The sequence below is a fragment of the Podarcis filfolensis genome (assembly GCF_964270895.1).
Source record: "Podarcis filfolensis genome assembly, chromosome: 2".
Classification (NCBI taxonomy): domain Eukaryota; kingdom Metazoa; phylum Chordata; class Lepidosauria; order Squamata; family Lacertidae; genus Podarcis; species Podarcis filfolensis.
In genome coordinates this window covers 118,509,007-118,531,321 of record NC_139605.1, presented here as the reverse complement: position 1 = coordinate 118,531,321, position 22,315 = coordinate 118,509,007, and the positions used below count along the sequence as shown (strand labels likewise).

General features: G+C 44.4%; 1 protein-coding gene and 1 long non-coding RNA gene across 2 annotated transcripts; one reads left to right on the top strand and one right to left on the bottom strand.

Annotated features, from left to right (window-relative positions):
* Positions 1-2,030: 2,030 nt before the first annotated feature.
* On the top strand, positions 2,031-16,946 carry LOC310755982 (keratin, type II cytoskeletal 5-like). Its single transcript, XM_083599564.1, has 8 exons — positions 2,031-3,096; positions 4,679-4,899; positions 11,312-11,372; positions 11,953-12,048; positions 12,504-12,668; positions 13,922-14,047; positions 15,544-15,764; positions 16,753-16,946. The coding sequence occupies exons 1-8, from the start codon at positions 2,452-2,454 to the stop codon at positions 16,838-16,840; spliced, it is 1,623 nt and encodes a 540-aa protein (XP_083455690.1). The 5' UTR covers positions 2,031-2,451; the 3' UTR covers positions 16,841-16,946.
* A 334-nt stretch (positions 16,947-17,280) lies between these two features.
* LOC310756022 lies at positions 17,281-21,920 on the bottom strand. Its single transcript, XR_014544655.1, has 3 exons — positions 20,961-21,920; positions 18,771-18,837; positions 17,281-18,453 (listed from the first exon to the last, which is right to left on the bottom strand). It is a non-coding gene; the product is annotated as an uncharacterized lncRNA (long non-coding RNA).
* Between the last annotated feature and the right edge of the window lie 395 nt (positions 21,921-22,315).

Sequence of the window (22,315 nt, the reverse complement as noted above, 5' to 3'; positions counted from 1 at the left end):
TGGAATTTATTTAACCAACAGTTGCTTTCCTGCAGTCTATTTATTTACAAGTATTTATTTGCAACTGAAAATTCTGATATCCCCCAGTTTGGCACACACAAACATCCAGGAAAGGAGATCCGAATACTCAAAACATTTCCTTTGCAACTGATGAATGGATACATATGTAGATTTCACCTGCATTCTGATGCTTGCCTGGACCACGGAATATTTTTATTAAGAAATATGCATTGCCCTTCATAGCCACTAACTGATGTGTATGATGAATCATGCATGCCTACTGTTCTGGAATAAAATGAATGGAAATGAGTAGAACCTTGTCTATGGCTAGCATACGGGTAATTAGTGATTTCTTTTGGTCTTTAAATTGTGCATTTAAACTGTGTAGCTTGAAGACTTTCCTTGAACAAATAGTATTGACTACAACAACTTTCTTTTCTTACTGAAGCAACAGTAAATCTAAGCAACTTTGGAATGGGCAAATTAGATTTTAGATTTGTTGAATAACTACATCTCCCAAAGGCCAAGGTTAAAAAGAAAAAAGCAACATGACACATAATGTGCGATACATATCACAAGACTAATTAACTAAAACATAACAGCATGAGCAAAAAACAGCATAATATAACCAATCACCTGCAGGGCCAATTAAGGGTGGCAGCAGGAAGGAGGGATATTTGTCAAGGGCCTCAAGTTGAAAAGATAAAGATACTTGTTAATATTTTGGCATTTGATGTGGTCAGAAATGTAGGGTCAAACTATTGTGAGTGTTTGTCTCTTGAACCTCCCACAAATTAGCTAAAATGGCAACCTGAAGTCTTCCTATTTATCTAATTTACTCTGTATCCATCCCCCCCACAGTTCATAATTCATAATTTTATGAACCTCAAGCATGCTCACAACTTAATCGTGGTCCCCACCACTACCTGCAATCTCAAACATCTCAAACACTTTAGTCCATGCTGATAGAGAAAGGCATCCAACTCCTGAACATCTCAGTTGCAATGGTGGCACCAGAAAGAAAAAAGGAGGGGATTGGCACAGAATGATCAAAGTACATATCTGATGGGAGGGGGTAACATTCTATTTCAACACTTCCACCTTAAACATACTTCATTGAACTCCTGTTGATGGTAAGGGAATTAACTTTAAAGAAAGCATGCTTAAAAGTGGTGGCTTTTCCAGGTTTATGATTCAGTTATGATTAAACGGTATGTGTGGTATGCGCCTGGTAACACAACAATGTGGGAGTGCCTTTTTCTATACATTTTGCAGCTCTGTAATATGGACATACAGGCAAACCTCAGAGATACAGTGGTACCTCGGGTTAAGAACTTAATTCGTTCTGGAGGTCCGTTCTTAACCTGAAACTGTTCTTAACCTGAAGACCACTTTAGCTAATGGGGCCTCCCGCTGCCGCCACTGCACGATTTCTGTTCTCATCCTGAAGCAAAGTTTTTAACCCGAGGTATTATTTCTGGGTTAGCAGAGTCTGTAACCTGAAGCATCTGTAACCTGAAGCGTCTGTAACCCGAGGTACCACTGTATTGCATGTTTGGTTCCAGACCACTGCAATAAAGGGAATATTGCAATAAGCAATCCACACCATTTATGTTGTTTCCCAGTGCACATAAAAGTTATGCTTACCCTACACTGAAGCCTATTAATCCAGCTCCGCCCTGCAACCGCCGCTGCCACTGCAGGGGCAGGAAGGCAAAAAACCATCTCCAGCCCTAGCCAGCTCCACTTCCAGGGCCCGAAGAGAGGGGGACAGGGTCTTCCGTCCCCTGAAAGCGGCCAGGCTACCTGAAGCTGCACCTGCTTCCTCACAAAGAGCAATACCTGTGAAGCGCAAAGTGCAATAAAACGAGATGTGCCTGTATTAGCATAAGCTCAGCAAGGCACACGAAGTTGCTGAACCAACACACTACAAGATCATGTATTATGAAATGACAAAACATAACGCACACAAATTAATGTTGACAACCAAAGCTGATCGATCCCCTTTCAAACTCAATGTTTCAGTTGCATAAAATTTATGATGCTGTGCAGCATTTTCTTCAAAAAGAAGGCAAGCAAGCAAGCAAGCAAGCAAGCAGAACTTCCTTTAAATATTTGACAACTTCTGGCTAGATTAACCCTTAACACATGGTTGGTTTCTGAATACTTGGTAATTTGATCATAAGGCCTCAGGCGATGCAAGCACCTATCACTACATAGGTGTGTGTGTGTGTATTCTCTTCAATTAGCATTGAACAAGTCCAATTGGACACCTGCGTTCCAGGTGTGTCAAAATCATGAATGCGCTAAATTGATCTCCTGACTTCCAAAGCGGCCAAACCCAGGGCGCCCGGAGGATAAAAGAAGCCATGTTCAAGGGCTCTCCCACCAGAGCACCACTCTTTAGGCTTCCTCCTCCATAGCAACATCTCTCAGAGGCAATCCACAAAGATGAACCGGCAGTCCTATAGTATCAGGGCTGGAGGAGGAGGCGGCGGTGGCGGCAGGGCTTTCACCGCCACCTCTGCCATTGTCCCAAGTAGCAATAGATCTGGTTTCAGCTCACTTTCTCTTGCCAGAGCTGGCGGAGTTGGCTTCGGCGGTGGCGGTGGTGGCAGCAGTTTTGGAAGGATCACTATTGGTGGTGGTGGAGGTGGCGGTGGCTTTGGCAGCAGGAGTCTTTATAATCTTGGTGGCAATAGGAGAATTTCCAGCAGCAGAGCCAGCAACCTCCGCAGTGGATTTGGTGGCGGCGGCGGATTGGGTTTTGGTGGAGGGTCCGGCAGTGGATTTGGTTTGGGTGGTGGATCTGGTGGTGGGTATGGCTTTGGCGGGGGAGCTGGAGGTGGTGGTTTTGGTTTGGGTGGTGGTGGTGGTGGATTTGGTTTTGGTGGCGGACTTGGTGGATCCAAAAGTTCCTTGGGCTTTGGTGGCGGTGGACCTGGAGCTGGTGGCACCATCCAAGAAGTAACCATTAACCAAAGTCTCCTGGCACCGCTCAATTTGGAAATTGATCCTTCCATCCAAGAGGTGCGGAAAGAGGAGAAGGAGCAGATCAAGACTCTGAACAACAAGTTTGCTTCTTTCATTGACAAGGTGAGACTTCATTCAGCTGTTGTAGGATAGTACAGGAAGAGCAGAAAACCATGTTTATGCTTTATCTGAAGATAAGGAGGTAGACTCAAGACAAATGCATATGTCTTAACATGTAAGCATAGACACAAGTTGAGTTTGGGTGGCTGGCTTTTGAATTCAGGTGTATGTGTGTTATAACAATCTTACTAGAGATACACACAAAAACCCATTCAGAGTGTTTGTCGAATCATCAGAAGATGAATTTGAATTTCACTTTCTAAGTTCAAGGGTTAGGATATTTCCTCCCCCAAGAAGTAGTCTAACTGAATAGTTAAAAGTCTTGTTTCTTCATTCTAATCTAAAACTCATCAACCATAACTGGAAATATTGTGGAGGAAGGACTCGAGTGGGAGAATATAAATTCAACATTTTTGTGAGGAAATTTAAACTAGGGGAAGATTTGGTTGAGCTTTCTGTTCACTCAAAATTCATTTTTGCTCTGTTCCTTTTATCTGGGAAAGAAAAACGAGGATTTAGACTATTTTTCATGGAGCTACCATTTAACTGAATAATTGCACAATTTCTACCCCCTTTACTATTTAGCTCAGCATGTTCTATGGGACGTGGGTGGCACTGTGGGTTAAACCACAGAGCCTAGGACTTGCCGATCAGAAGGTCGGCGGTTCGAATCCCCGCAACGGGGTGAGCTCCCGTTGCTCAGTCCCTGCTCCTGCCAACCTAGCAGTTCAAAAGCACATCAAGTGCAAGCAGATAAATAGGTACCTCTCCAGCGGGAAGGTAAACAGCATTTCCATGCGCTGCTCTGGTTTGCCAGAAGCGGCTTAGTCATGCTGGCCACATGACCCGAAAGCTGTACGCCGGCTCCCTCGGCCAATAAAGTGAGATGAGCGCCGCAACCCCAGAGTTGGCTATGATTGGACCTAATGGTCAGTGGTCCCTTTACCTTTACCTTAGCATGTTCTGCCTAATGAAGCCCTCAGTTTTAGTTTCTGGCATCTGCATCTAAAAGGATTTCAGGTGATGGTAACGATCTCCCTGAGTCCCTGGAGGGTTATTGCCAGTCAGAGTAACCAATATTAGGCTAAATTTACAAATACCATATAAAATAGCGAGGCTAAGCTGGGATGGGGTCACCATACCAATGTCAAAGGCATTGTAAATCAAGATATCTGCATTTTTCACGAGGGTTGCCTGGAAAAAAGAAACCCACACAAGCTGTTTCAACTGTGAAGGGGTGGTAGCTAAGTGGTAGTCAGCCTGCAGTAGGTCCACCTCTGGCACCTCCAGTTAAGAGGATCTCATATAGCAATGTTGAGAAAGATCAATGGCTACTAGCCATGAAAACAATTTTCTGTTGGAGGTGGCATGCTTCTGAGTACCAGTTGCTGTGAATCACAGGTGGTGAGAGTGTTGTTGCGTTCAGGTCCTGCTTTCGAACTTCCCACAGGTTGGCCACTGTGAGAACAAGATGCTGGACTAGATGGGCTTTAGGCCTGATCTAGAGGGTCTCTTCTTAATACTGGGCAAGTTGAACTGGGATTCTGATTCAGTAGAAAGAGCTTCATGTGTTCCTTTGTTTCAGGTCCGTTTTCTGGAGCAACAGAACAAGGTTCTGGAGACCAAGTGGACCCTCTTGCAGGACCAAGGCTTGAAAACTGGTGCTAGCAAGAGCAACCTTGATCCATTCTTTGAGGCTTACATTAATAACCTAAGGAAACAGCTGGGCAGCCTGATGAATGAGAGGGGGCGGCTAGATGGGGAGCTGAAGAGCATGCAGGATCTTGTTGAAGACTTCAAGACCAAGTAAGTGAATATCTGATGGGGGGGCAGATATTTATCTGCTATTCCAGCAGACTTGAGAGTGAAGAGTTAGAAAGTATATTATTATTATTAATAATATTAATAATATTAATAATATTAATAATATTATTATTTTGTATACCGCCCTTCATCCGTAGATCTCAGGGTTAAAGGGACGCAGGTGGTGCTGTGGTCTAAACCACTGAGCTTCTTGGGCTTGCCGATCAGAAGGTCGGCGGTTCAAATCCCCGCAACAGGGTGAGCTCATGCCAGCTCATGCCAACCTAGCAGTTTGAAAGCACACCAGTGCGAGTAGATAAATAGGTACTGCTGCAGCGGAAAAGTAAATGGCATTTCCATGTGCTTTGGTTTCTATCATGGTGTCCCGTTGTGCCAGAAGTTGTTTAGTCATGCTGGCCACATGACCTGGAAAGCTGTCTGTGCACAAATGCCGGCTCCCTTGGCCTGAAAGTGAAACGAGTGCTGCAACCCCATAGTGGCCTTTGAATGGACTTAACCGTCCAGGGATCCTTTGCCTTACCTAGATCTCAGGGTGGGTCACAAAATAAAAAAAACCAAGATAAAAACACAACAAAATAAAAACAAAAGCAACCAATAGTCTCACCATCCCACAAAACACATTTAAAAGGACATAGAATGTTAATCAGCCAAAGGCTTGGGAGAAGAGAAACATTTTTACCTGGTGCATAAAGGTGTATAATGAAGGTGTCAGGTGAGCCTCCCTGAGGCATCTCACAAACCCAGAGTTGACACACTCTGGACCTCATATGGAGGAGGAGGAGGCACACAAAGAAGGGCCTCGGGATGATCTCATGGTCCAGCTAGGTTCATATGGAGAGAGATGGTCCTTGAGGTATTTTGGTCCTGAAACGTTTAAGACTTTATAGGTCAAAACCAGCACTTTGAATTGGGCCTGGAAACTAACTGGTAGCCTCTATTGTTGGGCCAGGGTCAGTGTAATATGCTCAAATCATCTTGCCCTGGTGATTAACCTGACTGCCGAATTCTGTACTGGCTGAGGCTTTCGAACCATCTTCATAGGAAGAGATAGAAAGTGGCAGAGTAGCTGTGATAATGCCCACAGAGGCTGTTCAGATTCCCTCTGGGGTGTAGACTCTACATACAATGGGATGCATGCTATATACAGTGTCAAATGCAATTGTCATAGACATATGCAAGCACCCATTCCTATATGCACTATGTACTCCTGTATACACATAATACATTTTGCAATAAATAAATAATTTTATTATTTATTCCCCGCCCACTCGGCTGGGTTCCCCCAGCCACTCTGAGCAGCTTCCAGCATATATAAAAACATAATAAACCATCAAACTTAACAACTTAAACTTAATGTCAAACATTAAAAACTCCCTGATACAAAATGAAATGGAAATATTTTGTTTATATTGCACTGTGTCATATACATTGTATTAATCACATTCCCCTAGATGTTAAAAGAGTATATTAGTGGTATAAAATTGTTCCTGTTGTGTATATTGGATTCATACTGGCATTTCTGAAAAATAACTTTGCAGTCGTGATAGATCAACGCTTTTCTCTTGGTCCAAATGTAGAGTTGTGTTGTCTCAGACAAGTTATATAAATAGGACCTTTCTTGAATATCTCCAATATATGAAAATAAGCCACTCTCTTACCCCTTCCATAACTGCAACAACATGGCAAATAAATAAATATCAAGGGCAACCTGACTAAGATCAGCGTATGCTGATAAAACATTTTATAGAAGCAATTACTAATAGTACCAGGGAGCAGTGGAAACTGGCTACTGACTCAAGACTGAATCATTCAGCCATTCATTTTTGATGTGGTTGAAATCAAGAGAAATGGGCCTTTTCGGAGCTTCTTAGCATGTTGGGCCAACTTTGCAAATGCCACAACAATAGCTCAGACTGCAGAGTGGCAAATCTTTTCAAAGTGAGTCAAACCAGGATATGGTGAATCAGAATCTGGACATTTTGCCTCAAGGCTTGGTTCAGCCCTCTTCAAGCTACTGGCTGAAAAAGCCAACTTTTTAAGTAACTGGGAAGACATTAATATGAAAAAGCTGCTTGTGGGACATACACATATAAACACATAGAAGCTGAATTAGCTGACAGCCAGACCGCCTTCACTTAGAGATGCTTCTCTTGGTCTGCCATGATCACACATATCTGTGCAGCAGCTCCACCTAAACACCAGAGATACTCCAAGGCAGGTTACACCCTGCGGAATAAGGACAGGAGCATTACTCTCTGGTAGCTGGTCTTCTCTGTATCACTGGGATTTTGTTTTGTTGCTCCTCCTGCAAGAGCAAGGCCAGGGTAAACCTACCGTAGGAGACGGATTAAGTACACTGACTAGGCCTCAGTGAGAGGGGGAGAAGATCCAATTTAGGGGGATTGTAACATCTGCTAAAGGGACGCAGGAAGTCCTGTGGTGTAAACCACTGAGCCTTGGGCTTGCCGATCGGAAGGTTGGTGGTGTGAATCCCCGCGATGGGATGAGCTCCCGTTACTTGGTTCCTGCTCCTGCCAACCTAGCAGTTCGAAAGCACGTCAAAGTGCAAGTAGATAAATAGGTACCTCTCTGGCAGGAAGGTAAACGGCATTTCCCATGCGCTGCTCTGGTTTCGCCAGAAGCGGCTTTGTTATGCTGGCCACAAAACCCGGAAAAACTGTCTGCAGACAAACGTTTGCTCCCTCGGCCAGTAAAGCGAAATGAGCGCCGTAACCCCAGAGTCGTTCATGACTGGACTTAACTGTCAGGGGTCCTTTACCTTTACCTTAACACCTGCTAGTCCTGACAATTGAAGTGAGCCAGTAGTTAGGCTTTGAGGACTATTTTGCTTGACAGTTCTTTTCTTGGTTCAGATATATTCGATTTCTTTGTTTTTCTTTTGTTTGTCCCAATGAGCTTAAGGAAGGGGATTTGCATGTAGGATAGGCATGGGCAGAAGTGGTGAAGGGAGAGGGGCAGGCCAAGTAGAGGAAACGAAGGGTTAGGCCAAGTGTGAGGAGCCTTTGGCCCTCCTGATGTTTTTGAATCCTCATCATCCCCAGCAATTGGCCATGAATGATGGGACTGATGACAAGTCAGCTGTCCCTCACACCTGGGTTAAGCGTGTTCTGGAATTTGCCTCAGCCATGAAGAAGTTATGCTGGTTCCTATTGGGTGTTAAGGCATTGAGGTTGAGTGCCAAGTTGGTGCATGCTAAGAACAATGGCCGGGATTAGGGTACCAATTGGCAATGTATCACAAAGACTTGGTTGGACTAGGCAGGCCAGATATGCCCACTTCGATTACCCTCTTGATGTTACTATGATTGCTACTGTTTAGCAGTTGGAGCTACCCTGGGGACCGAAATGATCTGAACGGAAGGGTTTAATGCTCTAGAAAAACGGGGTGTGTATGTGTCAAAATCTGTCAGCAGAGGTTAGGAGTGGTCAAATCTGTCAATTTTCTCACTTTCTCATTTTTTAAATATTAAATTCAGTTCTCCACATTTCCATAGCAATTTGATTTTTTTAAAAAACAGAATTTAATTTGAATTTCTCCTAATACACTTATTTTGGATGCAGTTTTACTAATAAACTGATTTCTGCTAGCAATTTCACCTAATATAATGCATTCTGTGACTTGCATGTTACTTTTACTGCTGTATGCATTCTCTCGCACACTTTGCCTTAACATATGCATATTTTGCACACTGGGTGGTGAACTGCATCAAATTGCAGAGAACTTTCAAGGACAATTTTGGTTTGCGTATTGGTTTGACAAGTGTGAATTAGTTGGTTTCTCATCAGGATGCAAATAATACTGGATTTCTCCCCCATTCCTGCCTGAGGCAGGTGGCCTCACTGCTTAATGGTAGGGCCAGTCCTGGTTCTCATAGCTAGTGCAAAGATAAAGTAACTCGTAAAGGTTTCAATTGGCACGAAACCAGTTTGCACAGGGGAAACTCCCAAAACCCAGATGACACAATGAGGGCTACTATCTCAGACCACACCACGATGACACAATGAGACCTGTCAGTCAAAGGTGGAATTAATGTGAGAGTTTGCCTCCAGATCAGATTGGCTAATGAGAATTGGGGATTTAATTGCTTTCGTCTGGAGCTTGTGGATTGCCTCACCTGCTTGAGTCATCCATGGAGGGAATTTGCTTTGCAAGCGCATCTGTGCTTCTATGCACCTCTGTAATGTGAAGGCTGCTAGGTATGGGCTACTGGTTTTGTGCTATGATACATACCTGTCAACGTTTCCCATTTTTTAAGGGAAATTTCCTTATTCTGAATAGGATTCCTCGCAAGAAAAGGGAAAAGTTGACAGCTATGCTACTAACATGAACATTATTTCTTGTATGACTTTATTTTTCATTGGCATGTACAATTCCTCAAGCAGCCCCCCAACCCAAGATTAAACAGCCATTTGATCTGGAGCAGAGAAATCAAGAGAAAGAGGAATACCTCTAGAGCCCAAGTTCAGTTACCCAGGCTGCCATTCAGCTCCAAGCCTGGAAACTAATGGACACTGTCACAGTGAGTGAAAGGAGTGCCACAACCTCTCCAGCCAAGTCCCACAGCATCTTCCTTGACTGTTAATGTTAACAGATGGAAGTTGGAATTTTTGGGTTCAGCTTTACATGCTTTCTTAACTCCTGATAGGCAAAACTGACACCCAATAGTTTACTTTAATAGTTTGGTTATTACGATTATTTTAATTGAGGTGGCTTCCAGAGTTTAAAAACAAAACTATTAAAATAGCAATTCCAAAAGCACACCCATTAATTACAAAGCAGTAAGAAAGGCATGTAAAAGCAGCACAACTCAATGAAACATTAAAGGTAAAGGTAAAGGGGCCCCTGACCATTAGGTCCAGTTGTGTCCGACTCTGGGGTTGCGGCACTCATCTCGCTTTATTGGCCGAGGGAGCCGGCATACAGCTTCCAGGTCATGTGGCCAGCATGACTAAGCCGCTTCTGGTGAACCAGAGCAGCGCACGGAAACGCCGTTTACCTTCCCGCCGGAGCGGTACCTATTTATCTACTTGCACTCTGAGGTGCTTTCGAACTGCTAGGTTGGCAGGAGCAGGGACCGAGCAATGGGAGCTCACCCCGCCGTGGGGATTCGAACCGCCGTCCTTCTGATCAGCAAGTCCTAGGCTCTGTGGTTTAACTCACAGCGCCACCCGCATCCCTATAATGAAACATTAGAAGCCTGAAAAAGAAAAGAAGCAATGGCCTGCTACATAAAACTCAGCAAGCAAAGTGAGCAGGTTGGAGGAAAGCGTTTTTGAGTTGGGGTGCCAACACAGGAAAGTCCCTTTTCCAAGTTGCCATGCACCTTCATGATGAAGGCTCCCTAAGAAGGACTTTTGACAGACAGATTCCTGTGAGAGCTGGTGGTCCTTGCAACTGAAACCAAATGATGCCTCGGGGTCGGGGGTGGGGAATGTGGATACACCTTGAGTGATGCATCCAAAGAATTTGGGAAGCAAATTGCCAAAGAAAAAATTTCTCAGGTTTTGTTTTGTTTGCTGATATCTAATGATCACCTGTGGACTGTACAGCTAGGTCCTTTGAACTCACCCCCATCCGGCACAGAGATTGCCTCCATCCATAAAGGAAATGGCTATAAGGGGTACTAACCAATTGACTAATGGCAGCTTCAATGGTAATTGAATATTTTGAGAAGGTTTTTGAAATTTGGAGGAAATTCAGGCCAAAGGCTCACAGACGTATGTTTGCATAATATTTTCATATGCTACTTTGATATACGGGTGCGACTGTTGAATTTAAATGTCACAGAAGCTGAGCCAACTAATTTTCCATCCAAATGATCCCAGATAAATTCTTAAATTAATTTGTACTTCAGTTGATTTCTCAAAGATACCACTCCATTCCAAATCAGGTTCCCTTTCAATTAACCCCATCCATTATACCAAAAACATCACTATATAAAACCATCTTAAGTTATTCCCACAAACCAATAGCTTAGTGAGTAAATCAAATCACAAACACGCCCATTCATTTCCCCCTGAATTCATGTACCAATCAGAAACACTCAGGGCACATACAAAAAAAAATCTGGGGATCCATGTTCTGCAGGCACACTCCTAACAACACCCTAATTTGGGGGGTATTTTTCTGCAGATATATAGGATGAGCAGAGTTCAGTGTCAAAGGCTCTGCAATCAGGGCCCTTATCCTAACATCATATCTACACACTGGGAACACACTGGAAGTAAATAAGTTTTCAAAGGTGATTTATGGCAATAAGTGCAGTATGTGCTATGTACGACAATATCATTGTGGTTCATTTTGAAATGCCTAAAGGCACGTTGAATAGATGTAATAGTTACAAACTGAAACTTTTTGCTTCTTGTACTGATAGATACGAAGAGGAAATCAACCGGCGCACATCTGCCGAAAATGAGTTTGTCATGCTCAAGAAGGTGAGGCTTCGTGCTCCGAAGGTTGATGACCAGCTGGGTTAATTAAGAGGGACCCAATATTACATCTGACCAAATTATGTTTCATGCATCAAGAAAAGGACTTGTTGGCTTGGTGTGACTTCTCTTGGTGCATTTTGTACTAAGCTGGAAGGAAACCCTTAATTTGCTCTTAGGCCATTTTCTGGACTAAGGCACCATCCACTATCCCACAAATCACCCTCCAGGAAGACTAGTTGCTGAGCAAAGAAATAAGCAGCTAAATGGACTTGGGCATCTTTCCCAAAATAGCATCTGTGCTGACAAAGATTGCTCTTTTTGAGATAAAAAGGGAGCGAAAAATAATAACAAAAGCTTCTAAAGAACATTGCCTTTATAACTCCATAATGAATCTCCTTAAGAGTGGACATTTGCATCTTTTTTTATTGTGCCCATTCCCTGTTTTCTCTCCAATGAAATCTAAGCAAAGTTTATTTATGTATTGAACTGATATACTGCCATATATCCGAAGGTCTCAGGGAAGTTCATGGAACAAAATCAGAATATAAAACCACAAATAATTGGTTTCTTACTGTCTTTTTAGGATGTGGATGCTGCCTACATGAACAAGGTGGAGCTGGAGGCCAAGGTGGATTCCCTGACCGATGAACTCAACTTCCTGAGGGCCCTCTATGAATCGGTATTCAGTCTTCCTCTTACCTTCAAAACATAGACCTAGAAGTCAGGCTGATAAATGTTAAGGCGGCAATATGAAGAAGCATGACATTTCTAAATACCATCCTTTCTTTTACATTTTGCCTTCCCCCCTAAATATTTGGATTTACATTGTCCTAATGTGATTTCTCACAAACAATGGTCCTAATTTTAGATGGTATTAATGATGTATAGAAGAAAGATTTGATGTTTCATATTAGAGATCCAAAATTCATCTGCCACTGAAGATTCGGAATCTTCAATTGTTATTATTGTTGTTGTTTGTTATGAATGTCAAGGTCTCCCCCATGTGACCCTGTTCCCTAGAAAGCTGACCATTTTACAGATGTGTGTCTCCTACCGATCTGATCCTGTCCCACCCCAATAACCCCCCAAACATGAAATGTTTTCTAACCAAATTTTGTCTTCTATGTTTTTCAGGAGCTAGCTCAGTTGCAGGCCTCCATGTCTGATACTGCTGTCATCCTCTCGATGGATAACAATCGAGACTTGGACCTGAATGGCATTGTTTCTGAGGTGAAAGCACAATATGAAGACATTGCCAACAGGAGCCGAGCTGAAGCAGAGGCATGGTACCAAACTAAGGTGAGCAGTTCTAGCATGGAAGGTGGCCTTGGGCCCCAGTACATCCAAGGGACGCTTCTGATAAAACATGGGTCTGGAGTTGCTTAGGATCTTTTAAGCTTGGTGGGGAAGTTGAAATGGAGTAAATATGAAGCAGTTGGGGGGTAGTCGTAGTTAAGGAGGGAAGGAAAGAATTAAATGCCAGCTCCCCAACTGCTGTGATCCCAGTAATTATCAATCTCTCCTCTGCCACTGTGACTGCTATTTCCATTTTAAAGAATGTGTCTATGAAATGCAAAGATTCATTTAACATGTCACATCTAGTTTGGTCTACAAGATGTCACAATCTAGTCTCAAGATTCCTGTTATAAATCTTATCTCCATATTGGATTGTGGCCAGGATAGTCCCAGAAATCCACTTGCACAACAGTTTGAATCCTGCTTCCTGATGAGAAATAGAGAAAGTCCACACGGGCTACTCTAACTTTCTACGTAGTCTAATATCTTGAGCCAAAACACATTTGGAACATGAGAGACTAATTCAGATATCAAATTTGCAAAGTTCATCCATGTGGCGTGTCCTTTCAGCTGAGATGTGACTGAATTGAGTGTTAGGTGCCAGCAATTGGCAGTCCCTAAATTAACGGGTCATTAACCAGTTAGCTGCCTGAAGGGTGGCGCTGTGGGTTAAACCACAGAGCGTGGGACTTGCCGATCAGAAGGTCGGCGGTTCGAATCCCCATCACGGGGTGAGCTCCCGTTGCTCGGTCCCTGCTCCTGCCAACCTAGCAGTTCGAAAGCACATCAGAGTGCAAGTAGATCAATAGGTACCACTCCGGCGGGAAGGCAAACGGCGTTTCCGTGTGCTGCTCTGGTTCACCAGAAGCGGCTTAGTCATGCTGGCCACATGACCCGGAAGCTGTACGCCGGCTCCCTCGGCCAATAAAGCAAGATGAGCGCCGCAACCCCAGAGTCGGTCACGACTGGACCTAATGGTCAGGGGTCCCTTTACCTTTACCTTTTAACCAGTTAGCTGCCTGAAGGATGAGAGGCATCATTCCTCCATAAGTATCTAGTTGGCCACACTGGGAAAACAGGATGCTAGCTAGATCCAGCAGAGCTCTTCTTGGCTGCTTCAATCCAGTCCTCTTGGTGATGCCATTTGGACCTCCCAATGCCAGAAATGAGGAGTGTGGATGAGCAGAATCTTTGAAAATTGCGTAATTGTGTCTTTCCTTCAACCCATCTCTGCCTTCCCTTCCCTGCTGTTATAGTTTGAGGAGCTCCAAGCCAGTGCAGGGAAGCATGGCGATGATCTGCGTAATACTAAAGGAGAAATTTCAGAGCTCAACCGGATGATTCAAAGGATACGGTCAGAAATTGAAAACGCCAGGAACCAGGTAAGAAAATCTGTAATTGATGCAATGTTCTCTCTCAGTAGGCAACGTAGCAATGCTTTAAAAGGCAAGTGTTGGTTAAGGGTCACATGACAGAGGCCATCTGCATTGGATAGCCTTGCCAATACTTTGTGGGGTGGCAGGGAGAGGAAGTCCTGTTTTCGGCTGGAACTTTGTAAAAGTGTGGGAATTCATCAAAATGAAAACTGACAAAGCCACTTCCGGCCTGCCCAGGAGGTGGGGTTGCGGGCTTCACGCCCTCCCCACGGGAGCAGGGGCTGGTTGCAGCCCCCGCGAGAGCAGGGGAATCCCGGCCGGGTCTGCCCCCCCCCAGCCAGCCAATCAGTGGCTGGGGGGCGTGGCCTGCCCTATTTAGGGCCGGCGCAGAGGGGGCTCGCCCTCCTTTCGCCGGCTAGCCCTCACGTTTTCCCACCCTCCCTCCCTTTAGGTAGGCTTTAGGTAGGTCTTTGACTTTACTATGGACTTCGGTCTGTCGCCACAAGGGGCATGGTAGGAATTTTTCCCAATTGGCAATTTCTAGCCTTTTGGTTTTTCGCCTACCTCGTAGCAACTCGTCACAACTTCTCGGCATTGGCGGTAGGCATTGGTAAGAAGGGGTTAAGAGGATGTGGGGGGGGGGAGGAACGCCATCACCTCCCCCCAGCGAGCGAAGGGTGGTCCGTTAAAGGACTCCAGGGGGCGTGGCCCTGTCCGAAGCCTATGGAGGTGTGGGCCAAAGGCACGCCCCAGAGCGGTGACCCGGGGGAGCTCCTAGTCGACGTGCCTCGGCAGGAGACTCCCCCGATATAGTGTTAACCCTTCCCCGTGTCTCCAGCAAATGGGCTGGAGCCGGATAGTCGCTAGGACCAATGCCTAAGCCAACGCCTCTCATTCCTGAATTCAATAAAGTTGTGGCCTAATTCGCCCAATTAACCTTAAATTATGGTGTCTCGTGTCTTTATTTATCCTGGTGGGGGGCGGGAACTCACCACGCAATAGAATCTGGGAAGGACGGAAATAAAATTTATATCCCAAAATGAGCAGCCCTGTGTACATAGACTCAAAAGCAAGTTCACGCCTTAGAAAATAGAATTGCAGCCTCATTTATTCAAGGACTAAGAAATAAATGAATGCATGATGATAGCAGCAGTATTTACACTAATACAGTGGTACCTCAGGTTAAGTACTTAATTCGTTTTGGAGGTCCGTACTTAGCAAAAAACTGTTCTTAACCTGAAGCACCACTTTAGCTAATGGGGCCTCCCGCTGCCGCCGTGCCGCTGGAGCACGATTTCTGTTCTCATCCTGAAGCAAAGTTCTTAACCTGAAACACTATTTCTGGGTTAGCGGAGTCTGTAACCTGAAGCGTATGTAACCTGAAGCGTATGTAACCTGAGGTACCACTGTAATCATGATAGCAATTATAGCAATAATAATGAATGTACAAATACTAATGACTAAAGAGGACAAGGAATTTAACAACACCTTCCTCCTTACAGTGTGCAAATCTGCAGACAGCTATTGCGGATTCTGAGGAGCGAGGTGAATTAGCTCTCAAAGATGCCAGAGCCAAACTCATTGACTTGGAAGATGCTCTACAGAAAGCTAAGGAAGAAATGACCCGCCTACTGCGGGAGTACCAGGAGCTCATGAATGTCAAACTGGCACTGGATATTGAAATTGCCACCTACAGGAAGCTGCTGGAAGGGGAGGAGAACAGGTGAGCTGGATAAAGTGATCATAACTTTACGAGCTGCTTCAGTTTCTTTTTGCAGGGGGCTCTATGTGGAGATGAAACAATATCTGCAATGGCACAACTCTATCCATGGATGCTTGTTAAGTTTGCTTTGTCTGGCTCCTAGTACTTTTCTGAGCACAATTCAAAGTGTTGATGCTAACCTTTAGAGCCCTAAACAGCCTTGGCCCAGTATACCTGAAGGAGCGTCTCCACCTCCATCACTCAGCCCGGACACTGAGGTCCAGCTCCGAGGGCCTTCTGGCGGTTCTCTCACTGTGAGAAGTTAGGTTACAGGGAACCAGGCAGAGGGCCTTCTCAGTAGTGGTGCCTTCCTTGTGGAACGTCCTCCCATCAGATGTCAAGGAAATAAACAACTATCTGACTTTCAGAAGACATCTGAGGGCAGCCCTGTTTAGGGAAGTTTTTTAAGGATTTATGTTTTAGTATGTTTTTAGATATGTTGTGAACTGCCCAGAGTGACTGGGGAAACCCAGCCAGATGCGTAGGGTATAAATAATCAAATTATTATTATTATTATTATAAATTGCAAGAATAAGTAAGACAACATTTGATTATCTTCTTCAAACACAAAAGAAAATGTTTTAGTACACAAATCATTTCGCTAATCTTGTGAATTGTGATGCAGTAGGAAAAACAGTGCTCCTTGTGGTGCCATGGACTTTGAGAGTATTTGAGGTATTGCTCTAAGTTTACAGCTCAGATCTTAAGCATCAATATCTTTGCTTCCATTGTGCATCAATTATTTTTCCAAATTCTTGCAAATCTTAAGTACATCTTCAGTAGATTTTTTGTTGATACTGTATATATCACACAGGAAGCCAAATACGGAAATATATTGTTGTAGCTGTTGGAAACTCTATTTAACAGATAACATTGTCCCTTATATATACAACAGACCATATTCATTGTAATAGATGAGCCATTTTTCATTTTGCTATTTCTTCAACAGGCTAACTGGAGAAGGAGTCAATCCCGTAAGCATCTGTAAGTATCATGAGCATTTTATTTTATTTGCCTGGCCCAGAATAAGTTATTAATAATGTGATGGTGATGATTAGTTCATTTATTCCCAAATAGTGCATGGAGTACACTGTGCACCACAAAAAGGGCAAATGTTAGGAATGGTGAAGAAATTCATTCAGTAATTTACGTTTCTTGAACCAGTGCATCCATTAAAACTGATACGCCTACTGAAACACAACTATACTTCCAAATTTGCACCTCCAAATTTTTCAACAGTTGTATATCCAGCCAAGAGCTGGATATAAAAAGTCCATTATTAGAAGGAAATGTGCATGAAATATTAGCAAATATAATATATTACAATATAATAATTGGGAAAATTGCATGCAAAAGAGAACATTTGCAAATAAAAATCCTTATATTAGAATAAGCGTGCACAAAACGCATACATATTTCTGTGCAGAATGACAACAACAAAGGCCAGATTGCATGTTGCATGTATGGAATGAGGTCTGCTCATGCAATGGTACTTTGCACCTTTCACCCACCTCCCATGCCCCTGTACCCCCTAAATCCCCACAACAGTTCTAGGGGGCACATAGGGTACAGAGGGGGAGGAGAGAGGACAGTCCTGCTGTGCAAGTAGACCTCATTCAACACATGCACACCCCACTTAACACCATGTTGAATTCCACCCAAACTAGTGTGGACTGAACTTAACACTGGAAAATTTAGAAGCTGGGAGAAACTGAATATTTCAGATCTCGCGCCCCAGCTGGTGTGCCTTGATGAACTAAGCTGCCATGTTAGACATTTCCACGACTCTTTCCACGTAGCATTGATCATTGCTCTTTCTCTCTCTCCCTCTGCCAATATTTGGACACTGGCATCATTACAAAGGAGTACTGATGCACAGAGAATTCCTTCACTACAGATTATAGGCATAGGTGTGGGGGAGTCCCTATAATTCAGAAAGCAGCATCCCATCCCTGAGGCCCAAATGACTGGGCAAACGGACAGGAGCGAGGGATGCCGGGAGACAAGATTAAACAGGCTGTCCCAGAGTTGCAAGGCAGGAGACGCATCTCTTGGTGTGTGAGAGTGGAAGGAGCTTGCAGTTTTAATCTGGGGAGAGGCTATGCCCCAGCTGCCAAATGTTTTGGAAACCCTGGAGAAGATCTTGAAGGGCTGCCATCCCAGTTAGGCACCTGATCGGATTCCTTCCTTGGTATTGCATTCCAGGCAGCAGCTTCTTCCAGCGCTACCAGCTGGGAACAATAGCACACAGCTGGGGCTGTTCCAAGGAAAAGGCTGGTCCCTTTTTCCCAGGGAGATTCCCACAGTCACCATGGGAAGGGAGCTGCACAATGTTGTAAGCAAGCAAGGCTCTTAGTGGCAAGTTCCCATAGACTGCCTTGGACCAGGAGGGGTGGCATAAAAGCAGCAAGTTGGTTTGTCCAGTGGACATCCACTCTGCTGAGGATCACAGGACTGTACCGTCCCCCCCCCAAGTCCCATAACACAGGAGGAAATCCTGCTGCTTCAGCCCAATCTTCCTCCTCCTCCTTCTACCAGCCTCCAAGGGGCTTCTTCCTCAGCAGTGCCCTCTCCTTTTATCACCAGCAAACCAGCTCTCTTCTTGCTTTCAAATAGGATGGAATATCTTTCCCCTCTTCTGGCCTTCCACCTATGGTGAGATGTCCAGATCAAAATCCCAGTCAGGTACCTCATGAGAATGATGAGCACTGCTGCTGTGGGAATTCCCCATTCACTCCTACCCACCATTGGATCATGCGCTCAACTCCTGCTGTCTATCCATACATACTCCATTTCCGTGCGCTCTGGCTTCCATCACGGTGTCCCATTGCACCAGAAGTAGTTTAGTCATGCTGGCCACATGACCAGTCTGTGGACAAATGCCGGCTCCCTTGGCCTGAAAGGAAGATGAGCACCTCAACCCCATAGACACCTTTGAATGGACCTAACCATCCAGGGGTCCTTTACCTTATTTTTTACATGTCCTCCTTCACTGATCCATAGTTGCATCCATCAGTGGTGAAGACCAGTGGGGCTAAAATAGCAAAAGAAAACCAGTAAATTTTGGCAAATCTCTCTCCCTCCCCCCCCCAACTATGAGTTGATGATTATACCTGGTACCTAGGAATGGAGAAGAAAGTTGGTTCTGTTCTCAATTTGATGTGAACCAATATAATTTCCTGAAACAATGTGCAAGCTTGAAACACAGCCATCCTTCAAAATTCACACTGAATTTTGGAACTAAGTTCTCCATCCAAAAACAATGTGCAAATACGTATGTTAGGGGGAAACTTCCATTTAAATGCAATGAGGGAGAATTACACACCAAAATGCATATGGAAACTGTTTGCAAAAATGTGTATAAAGTGCACTAAAATGCTGGTAAATTTTCAGAACTTTTAAAAATAGTCGTACCTCGGAAGTCGAACGCCTTGCGAGTCGAATGTTTTGGCTCCCGAACACTGCAAACCTGGAAGTGATTGTTCCGGTTTGCAAACCTTCTTTGGAACCCAAATGTCCGTCGTGGCTTCTGATTGGCTGCAGGAGCTTCCTGCAGCCAATAGGAAGCCGCGCCTTGGTTTCTGAACATTTTGGAAGTCAAACGGGCTTCCAGAACGGATTCTGTTTGACTTCCGAGGTACGACTGTATATGCAAACTGCTGTGGAAATTGAACTTAATATTAGAAACACAAATAACTGGGGCGGGGAGATGAAATTGTCTAGTTTCTCAACCCCATGGGCACCTAATAAACTTTCCCCTTTCCCCCCACAGCTGTTGTGAGCTCCAGTGCAGGCGGCGGCGGTGGAGGAGGTGGCGGCCTAGGAGGAGGATTTGGCGGTCTTGGTCTCGGAGGTGGCGGCGGTGGATTTGGCGGTCTTGGTCTTGGAGGAGGAGGAGGCGGATTTGGTGGTCTTGGTTTTGGAGGAGGAGGTGGCGGCGGATTTGGTGGTCTTGGCCTTGGTCTTGGAGGAGGAGGAGGGGGATTTGGTGGTCTTGGCTTTGGAGGAGGCGGCGGCGGAGGCGGCAGCAGTGGGTTTAGCTCAGGAGGGGGCAATTTCAGCTCTGGGAGTGGAAAAGGCACTGGGGGAGGAAGCAGCTCTGGTGTGAAAATTATATCTAAAACTTCCACCAGTCAAAAGAGCATCAAGAGCTAAAGGCTAAAGAATCCCCAACAACCTGAGCAAGACAAGAAAATGAACACATACAGTGGTACCTTGGTTTACAACCATAATCCGTTCTGGAGGTCCAGTTGTAAACCAAAACAGGTTGTAACCCAAGGCATGCTTTCGCCAATGGGGCCTCCAAAAAAAGGGGGGGTTGACAGTTTTGATGTGGTTGTAATCCAAAACGGTTGTAATCCAAGACGGTTGCAAACCAAGGTACCACTGTACTCCCCCCCCCTTTTCCTGCCAGAATTGGTGTAAGTCTCACCAATCACCACGAATGAATTGTTCTAAAGAGTAGCCCTGAATCTGATCCACCACCACCCCAACTCGCCCAGAAGTTCCATTTTGAGCTAAACTGTTATATAAGAAGAATAAATATGCTGAACGTTGTTTAAAAAGTCAGATGCGTGTATTTGAAAAACTGTCTAATGTTAGGGAACTTGCACTGTAACAAACACTGTACATGTCTGGGTCCTCGTGAATGCAAATGAATGTATGTGCATGAAGTTTTCAGCTATGGCAATGTATCAAAATTGCAAAGGGATTCGTCTAAACCTATTCTGATGCCATGAAAATCAGAAATAGGAATAACACTTGGAAACAATAAAACAACTTATCAAATATCAATGTATTTTCTCTCTCTTTCAGGGTAGTGGGGAGGAACAAATAGGACCTGCCAAAATGTAGTTTTTTTATTTTTTAAAAAAGCAGATTCAAATGTACAGTGAATGCATGCATGGGTCAAAAATGAATCCAACTTTAAATAATGTTTTCAGCTTTTGCGTTGACATCTTCCACAAGGACTAAGGAATGGCTCGGCGGGGTGGGAGTGTGCCAGGATCACCCAAGGAGTAATGCTCTCCCAAACTTGTACACTTCCAGGATTACAGTACAGGCTTGCCCATGCAGCTGAAGCAGATTTATGCTAAATAATACAAACAGCAATCAAACATATCCTCCTTCAATGAGCCTCGGGTGTGAATGACTCACGTTATTGGTGGTGTGCAGGGACAGGAATGCCTGGAAACAGAACGAATTGTGCAAACATCAGATTTTTCTGATTGCTGTGCGAAATGGAATTGGCCCGTGATTCAGGTTCCATCAAGTCTCTTGATAGTCTGGAAAAAAGAAAAGGAGGCGGGGAGGAACTGAACCGAAAACACCACTCTCGTCTTGGAAAAGTTTCCAGCAATGGGACAATGCTTGGTGCCCTTCAGCCATTCAGTCTGGATACGATCTCTGGGCTTGTACCTTACAGGTCTGACTGTGCAAACTCCTACTCTCATGCTGTGACTTTGCCAATCGTAGTCATGCTGTGCAGTCGTCAGCTCTGTATGTAGCGACAATGAGAGCAAGGATTGTCTGCTTGAGAGAAACATGCTGATCCTGCGTGTTACAAGCTGCTCTGCCTCTTGGATAAAGCAGAATCGCTTCCATTGGCCTCCATGGTGGTTCCCCATCCAGATACTGACCAGGTAGAGACTTGCTTAGCATTCTTGTGGCCACATAAACCACAATGAAGCCCAGTTGAACAGAATAAAAAAGGAAGCATTAAGTTCAACTAACACAGGATCAAGCTGTCAGATCGCTTGGTTATTAGTATACATCCATAGGTGGATTTCTCCCACTTTCAAATATTCTACTCTCTTAAAGGATGAGAAAGCCAAAGTCAAAAATTCCCCTTGAGCAAGGATGCACATGAAGTGCTTTCTCACAGTTCATAGCTTGCACTTAGTGACCTCTACACTGCAATTTCCTAACCACTGATTCTGAAACCTTGCCGCTAAGGCGACTTTGGAGTAATTGGTTTAAGAATTGCATGTATAGTTATAGATTTAAGAACCCAACCCCACCATTTGCTCTGATGCTTAATTCTGAAAACATACTTAAAAATAAAATTAAGATTTTCTACTGACCTCAAACCGTTACAAATATTTTGGAACCATCATTTCCAAAGCCGCGAAGCTCACTGCATGACTTTGGGCAACTCACTGTTTCTCTGCCTAACCTAGAGAGAAGTGTGGTGGGGATCAAATGGGCAATCTGGGAGAGCCACATATGCCACCTTGAGCTCCTTGGAGGAAAAATAAGATATTGAAATGTTACAAAATACAAGAAACCATAATGACATAAAGTAAGGCACTTTGGGAAAGAAGATGTTGGTGGTCTCATTTTGCTTTTAATTCCTCCCCTCCCTCTCTGCTTGCTTCCCCACCTAAAGTCAGTGAAGAACTGATGCTTTAACAAGAGGAAAGACAGAATAGTAGGATCCATTTGTATCAGCATATCTTGGCTGCTGCCTCCAGTGATGGGGTGTCGTCTCGGTGGTAGTCTAATGCCAGGGA

Coding starts and splice junctions, on each gene's coding strand:
- LOC310755982 (XM_083599564.1), top strand. CDS start 2,452: ATGAACCGGCAGTCCTATAGTATCAGGGCTGGAGGAGGAGGCGGCGGT. Junction 4,900..11,311: donor GTTGAAGACTTCAAGACCAA/GTAAGTGAATAT, acceptor TTGTACTGATAG/ATACGAAGAGGAAATCAACC. Junction 15,765..16,752: donor CTGGAAGGGGAGGAGAACAG/GTGAGCTGGATA, acceptor TTTCTTCAACAG/GCTAACTGGAGAAGGAGTCA.